General features: G+C 38.0%; 1 protein-coding gene across 2 annotated transcripts in view; it reads left to right on the forward strand.

The window, feature by feature from the left end:
- FER (FER tyrosine kinase) overlaps window positions 1-15038 on the forward strand; it is a 183818-nt gene that overhangs the window by 98318 nt on the left and 70462 nt on the right. For both annotated transcript variants that reach the window (XM_085212751.1, XM_085212752.1), the window contains exon 14: window positions 11850-11906. In XM_085212751.1, coding sequence (XP_085068877.1) covers window positions 11850-11906 — 57 coding nt within the window. The remainder of the gene's footprint in view (window positions 1-11849; window positions 11907-15038) is intronic.

The raw sequence follows: 15038 nt of genomic DNA on the forward strand, positions 1-15038 counted from the left end.
CTTTAGGGAATGTGTCTGTTTCAATATGATTTTTATAGTAAAGCTGTCCGTTTTCAGTTTTAGAGCAAAATTGGAAACTAGCATTTTAAGGTGCATAAGCATTAGTTTATGTTCAGGACTGCAAGAAGTAGTAGTTTTCAAGGGAGTATATTACTTTCTTTTCAGCATACAAAATATCATGTTTGAAGAATCTCTTAAAATTTTCTGTCCTAGAAATACTAGGGCATCTTGTCTGCATATGCACTCCCAGTTTTTGTACAATCACATAAAATTAGTGCTGCAGTGCTGCACAAGTTGGAATTTGGAATTATCTTAAGCACAACTGAAATCTGAAAACAAAACATTTTGAAAGTAATGGAACATTATGAAGAAGATAGAAATAAGCTAGTCATGCAAAAAAAAAAAAGTTGTTAAGAGGGTAGAAAACAAACTCTGTGGAAAATTTTTAAGTAAAGGCGTTTTAAATAAAACTGATAATTAGGAGAGTAATCTACTTCAATTAAAGCATGTTTCAGCAAAGGTGGCCTTCTCTGATAGAGTGATGGCATCGGTGGACAAAGGAAGGGCAACTTGCGTCATCTAAATGGACTTGTCCGAGGCCCTTGACATGATCGTGCATGACATCCTTATCACTAAATTGGGAAAATAGGGACTGGAAAGCTGACTATTGGGTGGACAAATAATTGGTTGGATGGTCCCAGCCAGAGGCTTGTTGTCAATGGCTCTATGTCGGGGGGAATGCCAGTAATGAGTGGTGCCCTCTAGAGGTCTGACTTGACACTTGTGCTCTTCAGCATTGTGGTCTCACCATCTATGTCATTGACAAAGTGCATGCTCAGCAGGATTGCTAATGCCACTAAACCAGATTATGAAATTTAAGGATGGAGAAACTCCCCCTTCTGAAATGGGCCCATGTTCAGCAAGGCCAAGTACAAGGTGGTGTGCTAGCATCAAAGCAGTCCCAGATATGCGTACAGGCTGGGAGTAGAACTTGAGGGTGGTGCTGGGGAGAAAGACTTAAGGGTCATGGTGGATGAAAGGCTGTACGTGAACAAACTGTATATGCTCACAGCCCAAAGGGCGGCTATATCCTGGGCTGCATCAAAAGAGTGGCCAGCAGGGTGAAGGAGGTGATTGTCCCCGTCTATTCTGCCTTATAGGGCCCCATCTGGAGTTCTGCATCCTGGTTTGGGGCCCCCAGTGCAGGAATGATGTGGAGCTTCTGGAAAGGGTCTGAGTGGGGCCATGAAAGACTATCAGATGGCTGGAGCACCATTCCTGTGAAGACAGACTTAGGGAGCTGGGCTTGCTTAGCGTGCTTGAGGAGATGCATCACTGCAGCCTTCCAGTATTATAAACAGAAGGGGAATCAACTTTTTATGTGGTCTGATAGTGATAGGACAGAGGAATAGTTTTACTAAAGAAGAGAAGATTTATTAAAGAAGAGAGAGATTAGTTGTCAGGGGAAAGTTTTTTCACAGAGAGCATTAGAACAGGCTGCCCAGAGAGGCTGTGGATGCTGCATACCTGGAAGTGTTTAAGGCCAAGCTGGCTGAGTCCCTGGGCAGCTTGGTACAGTGGTTCGTAACTCTGCGCATGGAGGGGAGGTTAAAGCTAGACGATCTTTAGTGTCCCTTATGACCTAAGCCATTCTGTAATTCTGCATGCACAGACTTTTGTCCATACCTTGAAAAAAACTGGGGCTGTAAACATAGCTTTTCCGTCTTTATCGGAAATGTTATATGAATCACTGATATGGCACGATGATAAAGCTTGGTTAGAATTAGGTAATAGGATTGCAGTAATAAAATACTTTCTTTACTGAAGTAATATCCTGATTTTAATGGATTCTGACTGCTTTCATAAATTTGTAGTTCAACTCTTCTATAATAGTTAGTCTTTGTAAAATTGTGAGCTAACAAACTTCATGAAGTATTCTAGTTTTACGCTTTCTTTTTCACTAGTGCATTCAGTTTGACTTTATTAGAAATAAGAATTCTGAATTTACGATACTACTTTTATGGTATGATTGAGAACTGTGAAACCTTACATAAACGTAGGCTTTCATGACTGCGAATACAGAATGCATTGAGACCAAGACTCTGTGTCTGTGCTCTTAGATAACTCTGTAGGATTAGAGCACTACAGAATGAGTTACTGTGGAGTAGCTTGTGATTGCTTGCACCAGTTTAAGCAGATCAGTATGTTAAAAAGGAGTGACATGTGGAGAGGAATCAGACAGAGCAGACCTCTATTGTCAATCAGTGAATGAAAAGTCAAATATTCTGTATTTTAAAATAGTCATGAGATTGGCTGTCACTTTTCCTGCAATGGTACCACAGCAGAAGTCTGCAAAACATTTTTCTTCTCCCCACAGAAAGATAATTGGCAGATTGCCTTTATACATATTTTAGATTTAAAATTTAGACCGTGTAAAAAAACTCTTCTAAGAGTTTATGATTTCTTGAAGTTCCAAAACGGTTCTTTGTTTAGAAGCTCAAAAGGATGGCTGAGAAATGTATTGCTTTCTGATGATGAAAAATTCAGTATGGTTGATAGCTTATTTCTTCAAATCAGTTGAAGATATACAAAGATATACATATTATGCAAGCAAGACTTGTTGATTTTATTTTTTATTAATGTGACCAGATGATACAGTAGAGCATGAGATTGTTGGAAAAGGCAGTAGTAAAGAACTTAACATAGTTTCTGACTGAATTTTTTAGGCTAATTTGTTAAAAAGGTACTATTCTTTTCTAGAAGAAATGGCTTCTTCCTGGTATTGGACATCATGCAGATACTTTATAAAGAAAAATGTAATTTAGCTTATTTAGCTACAACTAAGAAGACTGCTGAATGTTTGTTCTTTTCTGTCATTACAGCCATTAAAATTGTTTCTTACGATAAGTTGGAGCTTAGGTTGATGTTGTTACAGTGGAATAATTTAGGTATTAAATACCTAATTTACCATACTTCTGTGTTTTCATATATTTTTTTCAGTGCAGTTTCATTTGATTGCAGCAAATCATGTGGATGTTGCCAAAGTACTTGTAATAAATTAAATGTTTTATCTGTTGAGAAAAAGAAACCAGCTAACTGGAAACAGCTGGTAATTGGAAGTATATGTCTAAGTATTTGGGTTCAAGGAGACTGTCCTGGACAGTTTTATACACATCTGTAGTCTCTCAACCCAGTGAAAAAAGTACATGAAATTCAAAAAGTTCATATGTAGCCGGGGTGGGAAGGAAGAAGTAAAAGTGTGTGTGTTTGCTTGTCTTTGTGCGCCTGTGAAAATATTTTAGCTTGTTATAGCAATTGAGGTGCTTGTGTTTTTTGCTTGTATGCATAAAACAACTGAGCTTTCACGTTTTCTTTTTTCAAATCATAAGCAATTTTTAAATGAGTAACTTCACAATCAATTTTCTTTTCCTTTGAGTCTGCTGAGTACTAATGTTCTTTTAGAGGGTATTTCTCATAAAGGGCAGATAATTTCTGCATGCATGTATTTGAGGTGTGTATGATTTGGGGTACTTCAGTTTAGGAGCTAAGTTACTATATTCAATAAACATCAATGCTGTTAGTTTCCTGAATGCTTTTGAAATACAGTGGTTCTGACATAAATTCTTCTTTCCTTATACTGTGCTTAAGGATTTTGTGTTCTATCTTTTTTTGTTCTATTCTTCATCCTTCTCAGCTTTTTCTGTTATTTTTCTTTATTTCCTGTACTTTTCTTGAAATATGCTCAGTATCTTTCTAGTCATTCAGTGATTTAGAGAACATAACCTTTGCAAAATACTGCACACCCTTCCAAAAAAAGCAAGGAAATCTATGATTTTTTGTTTGGTTTTGTTTTATATTGTTTTCTGGAGTCATTTTCTTTACTGACCTTCAAGAAAGCAAGCTCGCAGAAAAGCTATGCAGTTATTTGAGGTCACTTCTGCAGTTTATATGCTGCATAGTAGCTTTTAAAAATCTCAGTTTTTCTTGCTGGTTTATGGCTGTTCAGTATTTGGTTTAGCAAAAAGGTTGAAATTTACACTCTTATTTAATAAAAAATATCAAGTCATATGAAATAGGTTTACCTTTGTGAAGAAAAGTTAAATTGCACTATTTCTCTGTTTAACAGCTCATATTAATCAGCATGTTCTAAGATGGCTTAATACACTGCTGATGATAATGCAAAACATTTCTATAGCATATTGTACGGGTCATGAATCTTTATTCTGAAGCAGTTCTAAAGATGTTGGTGCGCTTTTTCAGAATCCCTCCTGTAAAACTAGCTTGTTCTTACAAAAGTCTTTCACTTTTCACTTACTAGCTGCCTATATTTCTGTGTTAATCTGGAGAACTTGAAACACAGTTCACAAAATTGATATTGTATCTACTGGGATAGGCAGTGTAGAAAATAGTGCTTCTAATGTGGAAATGATAAATGATCTTAATAGGCTCTATCCACATATACATAACTGTTACTAGGGTTTTTTTGTATCTGGGTTTTTCTTTTGTCTGGGTAAATAATGCTACAACAGGCGATAAGTAAATAACAATCATGATGAAATAGAACTTTTCTAATTTATTCATCCTGTGATGGAAATTGATCAGAATTGACTCTCTGTTCCCTCTTATAAATCTTACTTGAGAGTCTGCTATGTAAGAATTTTTGCCTGATGGTTCTCTGAAACATAATGCAAAAATAGATGGCTGTTTCTTTTTATCCTCTTTTCATTCACTCTCCTGCTACAATTTTTAAAAACAAGTGTTTAAACTGATGTTCTCAAGTTTATAAGTAGCTCCCAAAGTGTCTGTTTTTAAAATATTTTGTACCTAATTGTGTTACTACTGGTTGCTGATTAGAAAAAGTGCTATGTTAGACTTGTTCATGATTGAAATTGTTACCAAAATTGTAGAAAAATTATGCTGGGGAACTGTAATGCTAAATATTTATTCTGGGTTATATTCTTCATTTTATTGAGAGCTGTTAGAATTTACTGTAGCTAACAAGTAAACCTTTCTGGCATAATAACTCATGGTTTCCTTGATGTGGTTACTGTTGATGATGGAAGTTACGTAGAGGGAAAACATACTCTCAGACTTGAGCTTAGTTATTTGGAAGAAGTTAGGGTAATACTAATAGCATTTTAGTCTCGTAGCTTAGAAAAGGGAAAATAGTATTGTGCGTGGTACAGGGACTATCAACTATTGATACTGTGGCCCCAGTGGCTTTGCACACCATTCCAGTACCTGTATCTTTCCTGAGTAAAGGAATTATATGTTTGATAGAAAGGAATTATATGATATGATTGATTCCTTACTTATTACTCCAGGCATGAAACTTATCATCGTAAGTGCAGCTGAGAAACCAAATATCCTGGATAGACTCAAAGTCTGGAAAAAGTGCTTAGTAGGTGATATTCATGGAAACCTTAAGTATGATGTTCACAGTAAGCCAATACCCAAATGTCTGGAGGGGTCAGCAGCGTCAAGGCTGACTGAAAGTCCTGACAGCAACCTTCTCCTGGCCAGGGCACAGTCCTATACCTTATGTTGGTGCAGCTGAGGGCTTCCCCATCCACTGCTGTTTCAGGGGTGATGCTGCTAGGTAGGGCTGTGGAGAGGCATCTGGCAGGGTGAGATCCCATGCAGTGGAGCTGCTTCCAAATGCGGCTTCACTTCTCAGCCCCACTCTAGCCCTCACAGTTCTGTCTGTGCCCGACTATGTGCCCTCATGTCTGGAACTGAACCCTGGCTTTAGATGGCTTTTGGGGAGGCCCTGGCCTACCCTTGTCACTGGGAACCTGCCCAGCAGGTCTGTGGCTGTGCCAGACCCTGTTATGATGCCTGGCCTTCATCCTATCCTCTACCCACAGTCTAATTTACCAACTTGACAGTGCCCTGCTGTATCACAGCAAACTTGGATTATCTGAATTTGAGGCTGCCCTGCCCTGCTGCCATGCTGGAGGCAGTTGGATGTATGCTTGCTGATGAGGCCACTGTCCTGTTCAGTCCCCAGTGCCTCCTGCCTCCCCATTCCCTAGGGAACAGCCGGCCCTCACTGCAGTAGCACTCAGGCTGATTTGTAGCTAAAAGGTAGATGGTAATGCTGAACAAAAAGGATGTGACTATATGGCTTCCAAAGGCAGAAATGCTTTTCTCAGCCAGCTTCTAGATGTGGGCTGGGGAACAAGGACCCCTTTTGCCTCCTTAGGAAATTTGTACTATCCAGAGTAGTCTCAGTGGGATTCTTGCGCACTTTTCACTTTCTTCTCAAGAAATTTCCACCTTGAAATGGTTCCTTCCTGTACTTCAGGTACTTTGTCATTTCCCTAGTACTCTTCCGAACAGTATGTCAGACACATTCTTTTGCCAGATAGCTCTTTGTATCCAATAAATGGTTATCTCCTTATCTCCCACAAGGCGGTAAAGCTCTTTCTGAGCTAAGCCAAGTCACTTAATAAAGCATGGTATTCATGTAATTTAGTTTCTGCTTCTTTCATGTTTATCTTCAAATTTTAATGGTAGGTTTGGATGCCAGAGGACATATGAAAAAAAAAAAAAAAAAGTAATAAAGTTTCTGTGTTTCTTGAACAACTCTATTTGGAAATAAGGTACATTGTTAAGGTACCAAGCGTGTATGTCCAACCACTAATTTTTCTAATAGATTTGTCTGAATTGCTTTCTAATTCTCCAGTCCAAAATTAGCACTTAAAAAAAAAAAAAGCCTAAACAAGCACTAGGTAAAGTGTGATTTATGGTTGATTTGCAAGGTTACATCATAATAGCTTCCTTTTCAGGTGTTGTGGTTTAACCCAGCAGGCAGTGCAGTAGCAGTGCAGAGCCATTTGGTCACTCCACCCTCTGTGGAAGGTGCAAGAGAATTAGGGGAAAAAAGAGTAATGACAATTTAATAGGAAAGAAAAATAGGTAATGGAGGGTTGGGATGAAAAAGGAAAAAGAATACACAAAGCAAGTGATGCACAGTGCAATGCAATTCCTCACCATCGTGGACTGACCTAAGACAACAGCCTCTTCCAGCCAATTGCCCACAGTTTTATAATTCTGTGTGATGTCATGTGATATGAAATATCCCTTTGACCAGTTTAGGTCATCTGTCCCGGTTCTGTCCTTTCACAGCTCCTCGTGCTTCCCTGCCCCTTCACAGTCAGGACAGTATGAAAAGCTGAAAAATCCTTGGCTATGTGCAGGCACTGCAAAAAACTGAACTGTCTGTGTGTTATCAACATTTTTCTCATCCTAAATTCAGAACACAGCATTATACCAACTGCTAGGAAGAAAATTAACCCTATCCCAGCTGGAACCGAGATAGCTGGAAATAGTAATAGCAGTAATAGTCTCGTGTGTTCTGACCTTCTCTCTCATTCAGAGTAGCTTATGGTTAGGTATGAAAACCTAATTAATTTGCTCTCTTTGATTTAGAAACAACTCTATTGAAATGAGATTTTTTATGACTCAAACTGGTAGTCTTTAGTAACGATTCATCCATATCTACATTAAAGTTTATCTTTTATTTCCCGCTTTGCTGCCATTTTCTTACATTTTCTATCACTCAGTACTTTTTTTTTGCACACACGATTCATTTGTAGAGTAATTATTGGCAGCTGTCCAAAAATATGGGACAATACCATATTTAACTCAGCGCAATTTGAGCAGAATTAGTGAGATAATATACCTGCAGTTGAAACAGTGTAGTCCTTGTGGCTTTCTGCTTTGCAGTTCTGTTTATAAGTTTAAAGATAATTATTTGAATCAATGACACTATTTCAAAACAATTAGTTGAATATTTATCTTATTGCAAATTAGATTATTTTTAAAAATTTTCTAATGCCAGATTTATACGATTTATATGATATAGATAATAATGTCTCTCTTATCTTAGTTTCTTTCCATCTGTCTGCACTGAAGCTGCCTTGGTGCAGGTTGATAGAATGAACAGGGGTTAAATCACTTTGCATGTGCTGAAAGACACTAGATAAAATTTTAAGCTCCAACTTATTTTTTTTATTACTGTAAAATGTTTTCTTCAACTTGACAAGTGCTGATACAGAGGGACCATCTACAGATTGAGACTTGCATTCACAGATGAACTTGATGACAAAAGTTTGGGGACCCCAGCACAAGAAAGATGTGGAGCTGTTGGAGTGGATCTGGAAGAGTAGCACCTCTCCTATAAGGAAGAAAGGCTGAGTGAGCTGGGGTTGTTTGGGCTGGAGAAGAGAAGGCTTTGGGAGACGTTATTGTGGTCTTCCAGTATTTGAAGGGAACTATTAAATAGCAAGGAGACTGACTTTTTACGTGATCTGATAGTGGCAGGACAGGGAGGAATGGCTATAAACTAAAAGACAGGAGATTTAGGTTAGATATTAGGAAGAAATCCTTTACCCAGATGGTGATGAGGCACTGGCACAGCTGCCCAGAGCTGCAGATGCCCCATCCCTGAAGGTGCTTAAGGCCAGGTTGGATGGGGGCCCTGGGCAGCCTGATACGTTGTGTGGCAACCCTGTTCATGGCAAGGGGGTTGGAACTAAATGATCTTGGAGGTTTGTTTCAATCCGAACCATTCTATGGTTCTATGAGTTTAGTACAGTAACCGGCATCTTTTCACTCAGAAGCTCAATATTAACATTCACAAGGTGAAAATTGTATTAGGGGGTTTAATATTTGTGTTTTAATACTTCCTAGTGGAAAAATGTCTCTCTTCATATTCTTTGGAGGTGTTTTTCTGCTCCTTTAAGTTTTCACTGAACCCAAGAGAGAGCAGAAACCAGGAGAGAGGAACATAACAGAAAAGCTTAACAGATGAGGGGAGTTGACTTAGAAGTTCTGGGTTACAGGTTCTGTTAATTGTTTTACAATACATATCTTTTGCTAATTTCTCCTGGATTATGTGGAAAGTATTACTGGTGTCAGAATCTATTATATATACACAGAAGTTAAAGAAAATGAATGATGATTGCAGTCAGAAGGAGTGTGAGGTACCAAGGGCTGTATCGTTCTGTTTAGCTGTCTGTTTTTCAGGTTGGTCCAGATGGTGTCTAATGAGTAGTAAAATAACAGTTTTGAAGAGATATCAATTAGAAGAGAAGGGATTGTCTGAGTGTCTGCTGCAGCTATACCTGCCACCTTTTCAGTCAGGTAGCCACAGGAATGGCTTATGCAATTAGTCTCTATCTTAAGACAGAGTCTGTGTATCTACAAAAGTAACTAAAGATTCCTGACAGAAAACTCTAATAAGTAGGAAACTAATTTACTTATCATTCATATGAATATTAATTTATAATACCTTTGAAACAGACTAGCAAGGCACTGATGTTTGCATACGCTCACAAATAATTATTTGCAGCCACCAGTAGGAGCCTTAGTAACCAAGCTGATCAAACTTTGAGTAAAAAAAAAAAAAGCCGGAAGCAAGATACTCAGTGAAGATACTCAGTGTAATTAATAGCTCATGCTAATATAATAAAAAACAGAAGGTAAGAGAAATGTAGGTAGTGATTAATATGCTACTATAATAACAAATCTTTTCCCAGATCAATTGATTACAGCTTATGGTGCCTTTTTAATTATTTCTCTGGAGGATTATGCATTGGATTTTTACTTTATAAAGAAGTGTTTGAAATGCCACATTGTCAGTTTCCCAAAAGTCATTTACTGAAATATAGAACATCGAGAATTAAGAGGTTAAAAAGACATTAATATTTGACTTTATAACTTATTGGTTTTTGCAGTATTTATTTCAAAGTTAAAATGACATCAAGTAGTCATTTGTATACTTATTTTCTTTAGAGCTTTATTTCCCAATTGTTATCTTAGATTTGAGCTTTACTGGTGAAGGCAAATGCACTTTGACGGCCTTTTCTAGCTGTTCAAAATATAATAGCTTCTGAATGGGGCATCCAATCAGCAAAAAATACCTGACAAATTTTACAGACTTTAGTGAACAAAGCATTTTTAATTTTTAACAAAATCAAATCGAGAAGATGAAGGAAATACTCACTCATAAAACTGTTTAGCTTCTTTTAAGATAATCTTAAGATTTATTCTACAGAAATGTTGTTCAGAAATCTCTGTACACAGGTTGTGCAGTGTTCTGCATTTGTTACCTAGGATTCAGCCATAGGGGTTGTATATATATATTTTTTAATGGCTTTCTTTCTAGGAAATCAGTACTTCCTATGTTGGGATGTGTCTTACTGATTAGTTTAATGGCAAATAAATATACATTTGGTGTTTCTTTTTTAATTTGAAAATATGTTAAAGGTAGTTATGACTGTTGCATAGCCTTCAGTTAGGATGCAGTGTTTGGCAGGAAATATATAAAATTTCTGGTTCTGTGCTGGTAACTAGCATGCTTGACTTAGCATGTTAGTTATAGACATGTTGTTTCTATAAAAAAAAAAAAAAAGAGTGAATTCCCTACGTTAAGGTTTAATTACATACATTTCTCACAGGCTTACCTAGATTAGAAGAGAGTTGAGATCACCCAGTCCAGCCCCCTCCCCCCCATAGGAACTGTCAGCTGGAGTGGGTTCAGTTGAGCATTGAATGTTTCTGCAGATAAAGACTCAAATCTTTTTGGGCATCCTGTTACAGTGTTTCATCTCTTATATGAGAAAAACACTTTCTCATGTTCAGAATACATATCACGTTTCCTCACTTGTGCCCATTGCCACCTATCCCATCACTGGGAGCCACTGAGGAGCCTGGTTCCCTCTTATTCCTTCCCTGCCATCAAGTATTTATTTGCACACATGACTAATCTCCTGTTTAGCACCAGGAGATTGGTCTGTTAAGGTTCCACTAAGAAGTCAATCAGCAAAGCCAGCACAGTTGATTTGGTCTTCTGTGAGCTTTAATGAGTTATTATTAACAAAAAATGCATAGAATCTTACCATTAATATGATTAGTATTAATGGTGTTTGTGAGGTGATAAGCAGATGAGGTGCTAATAAAGAAATAAAGTTATTAGTCATCAGCACTGCATAGATCCAGTGACTTGTATTTATTATGTTGCCTTTTCAGGTAATTGGCTGTTATTATACACTATCAAAGAAGATTAAGACCTAAGACTTAAGATATGCCATATGTACCTTGTTAATAAGCAGAAAAATCAGTATATATTTGCATTACGAAAATGATTATTGATTTGGGTTTGTTTCTTTTCTTTTGAAAAAAAATTCTAAAATGGAGGTTCTTATGTGGTTTTGGCACAAGTCATTTTTAAAAACAAGGCACTAGATACTGTTTCCAGAGCTTGCAAGAGGAAGTGCATGTGTTCTGTTTATTAGCACACATACTGTCTACTTAATTGATGTACTTAACAGGCTATACAGTACATTTTAGCATTTCTTTGAAAAGCATGTTTTCTGAAAGCTGATTTTAACTTCCTGATGTGCTTTTGACTGAGCAGACTGTACAAAACGCTTCTTTAGATACATTTCAACTTGCTGAAGTGTATGTAATAGGAAGTATGTTGTATGGGGCTGCTGAATCATGGCCTGAACCTCTGATTAACCACCTGAGGGAAGCAATGAGTCAGTCACGGGAGCACAGGTGAAGGCAATTCACCTGTGCTGCAGGAAGGGGTGGAGCCTGGCTCCACCTCTCCTAGATCCATTTAAGAGCTGGCTGCCAGTGGGGAAGAATCTATTCTGGAGATCCACTCCACCAGAGTCTATTTTGCAAGCCTAGGATAGGGTGAATGTTTTTCTTTTCCTACTCCAATATAATAACTACATCAGCCAAGCTCCTGGATATACTATACCATCTGTATATCCATTGATTATACGTATGTATTTGATACTACTGAACATTCTTTCCTTTTCTTACCGTAGGATAAGAAATGGGTTCTCAATCATGAGGATGTCACACTGGGAGAATTACTTGGCAAAGTAAGTAATCAAGTGAGCTGTCAATGTGTAAATAAATATGTATTAGTCGTTAAGCCCGTATATTTCCTATTGCTTTATCCTTTAAATTACTGTGATTTTTATACCAATTATTTTGCTTTAATGCGTGAGGTAGTATTATGCCTTACATAAATGCTTATTCATATGATGGTGAATGCTTATTCATATGATGACAGCAGATGTGTCTGCTGAAAATATTTAGCATACATGTTTTTCTTATTTGTAAGGATTTTAAGTTAATTATGTGTCTGCAAAGAATTATATTACAGTTTAAATTGTGCAGTCTTGCAAAAAAAATAATATTGGTTAAAAATATGAAAGGCATGTAGGTAAAAAAAAAAATTGAAATGATAATGTACGCAATATTCATTGAACCAAATACTCATTGTTACTGTATGATTTATTGTAATTTTAGGTAATCTCTCAGTAGTATGTAGCTCACTTCAGAAGTATTGCCTCCTATTTCCTTGAAAATTACAACTGAAACAAAGAGCATAACACCATTCGATGTAGCTGACGATTTGCTCTACAACAGTATTTTTCAGGGTAGTTATCACCATTAGCTATGCATTTTCACCAGCAATGAACAGGAACCTGAATGTTGTGCTCATGCAATCTGCACCAGCAGAGGTGACCCTACTGCTGAAACGCAACACCCAATGCCTCACTGTGCTCCCATGCACTGTTTATCTCCATAAACATTCAGCAGTCATAAAGAAATGTCAGTGGGTGCCAGTTTTTCCACATGGAAGAATTCAGTGACACATCTTTGCTTCATAAGCACTTTATGTCATGTGCCATTTTCTTAGACTACCCCTTATGTCATGGGCCAACATAAATAGTTGAACATTGATTTCTAAAAAAGTTTACATATGTACTGCATTTTTTTTTTACAAAACATTTTAATAAATTGATTTAGACAGTGCAGTCTTAAAACTGATTTCAGTAGGATATTCAGCTTTAAAATTTTTAAACGGATTAGCAACTTTCTTGGGAAACTATATAAATCTGTAATGTATTCATTTCTGAGACAATATAATCAAACTAGAAAATATAAGAGTGAGAAGATCATTAACTTCCATATATGAAAATATTAAATAAACTGCAGCTGTTGATGCTTTAAGTGAGAAATCTGAGTCTACTAGAAACAATGGCTAGGAAAATCATAGAACACTGACACAGACTTAGCAAAGTGACTCTGTCAAAAAGGGCAAGAAGGATGATCTGAGTCATTACAGGCCAGTCTGCCTCAACTCCATCCCTGGAAAGGTGATGGAACACTTTGTTCTGGACGTCAGCTCCAAGGACTTGGAAGAGAAGAAGGTTATCAGGAGTAGTCAGTAGGACTCACTGAGGGAAAATCATGCTTCACCAACCTGCTAGCTTTCTGTGATGTCATCACAGGCTGGGTAGATAGAAGATAGCAGAGAATATTGTCTACCTTGACTTCCTCAAGGCATTTTACACCATCTTCCACAACGTCCTTGTTATGAAACTTAGCATGGGATACATGAGTGGACAGCGAGGCTGACAACTGGCTGACTCAGAGGGGTGTCATCAGTCATGCAGAGTGTGGTTGGAGGTCTGTAATTAGCAGTGTTCTCCAGGAATAGGTGCTGGGTCTGGTCTTGTTCAACACTTTCATGAATGACCTGGATGAAGGAATAGAGTCCACAGCAAGTTTGCCAGTGATACAAAGCTGGGAGGAGTGGCTGGCACACTGAAAGGCTGTGCTGCCATTCAGCGGGACCTTGCCAGACTGGAGAGTTGGTCAGGGAGGAACCTGATGAGTTTTAACAGGGGCAAGGATAGAGACTTTCATCTGGGGAGGAATAACCACATATATCAGTACAGATTAGGGGATGACTTCCTGGAGATGAGCTCTGCAGAGAAGGACCTGGGTGGTGGACAGCAGATTGTCCATGAGCCAGCAGTGTGCTTTTGTGGCCAAAAAGGCCAGTGGTATCATGGGGTGCATTCTGCCCTAATGAGGCCACATTTAGACTACTGTGTCTAGTTCTGGGCTCCCCAGTTCAAAGAAGAAGGATTCGTAGGAGGATTCCAGTAGAGGATCACAAAGGAGGACCACAAAGATAATAAAGGGCCTTAAACATCTCCCATATGAGGAAAGACTGAGTAACCTTGGGTCTGTTCAGCCTGGGGAAAAGAAAACTTAGAGGATAAATGTTTATGAATACCTAAAGGGAGGTGGGAGGCAGATGGATGAGGCCAGGCTCTTCTTGTGGTTTGTAGTGATAGGACAAGGAATAGTGGCCTAAAACTTGTGCATAAAAAGTTCCGTACTAACATGTGGAAGAACAACTTTACGGTAAGGGCAGCGGAGCAGTGGTTGCAGGTTGCCCAGAGAGGTTGTGGACCCTCCTTCTATGGAGATATTCAAGACCTGTCTGGATGTCTATTTGTGTGACTTATTGTAGGATATCTGCTTTGGACTCAGTGATCTCTTGAGGCCACTTCCAACACATGTGATTCTGTAATTCTGTGATCCTCTGAAAGTATAAAATTTTGTTTCCCTTCAGCAGTGAATAGTCCATTTATTTGCACAGTGTTAATTATATAAAACACACAATGTGAAATATACAAGTATGTAATACTATATTAAAAATTATATATAAAGTGATAAATATTCTAAATAAAGAATTAAAAGCATTTAAAATAGTTTAATAGTATTTAGTTTTCAATGTTAAATACTCTTAAACAGAACACTAGAGGAAGAGCATGTTAGGAGTCACATATTGCCTTTATAGATATCAGAGGTCCTCTAAAAGTGCTGTTTCTGGAGAATTATGGATTGTGAGCTGGCATGCTTACCAGTTGTTTCTTAGACATCTTAGGGTGCGTGAAATAATGCTTGTCCTGTGTTTAGACACCTGAATTTCTTCCCTTTGCATTACTACTGAGATTGTAGGTTCCATCTATGAGTTTCTTCTGATAGACTGGTGGAGTAACTGCAACACCTGAGAGAAAGGCACCAGACAGTGGTGGACTCCCTGTCCCACCGTGATTGAGCGGAGAGAAGGGACATAAGAGATGAGGAGTGGAAACAGGTCCCATTTTAGTGTTACTGGCAAATCCAGTTCCTACCTTCATCAG

This window comes from Meleagris gallopavo, chromosome Z, assembly GCF_905368555.1.
Source record: "Meleagris gallopavo chromosome Z, MGAL_WU_HG_1.1, whole genome shotgun sequence".
NCBI classification, from domain to species: Eukaryota; Metazoa; Chordata; class Aves; order Galliformes; family Phasianidae; genus Meleagris; species Meleagris gallopavo.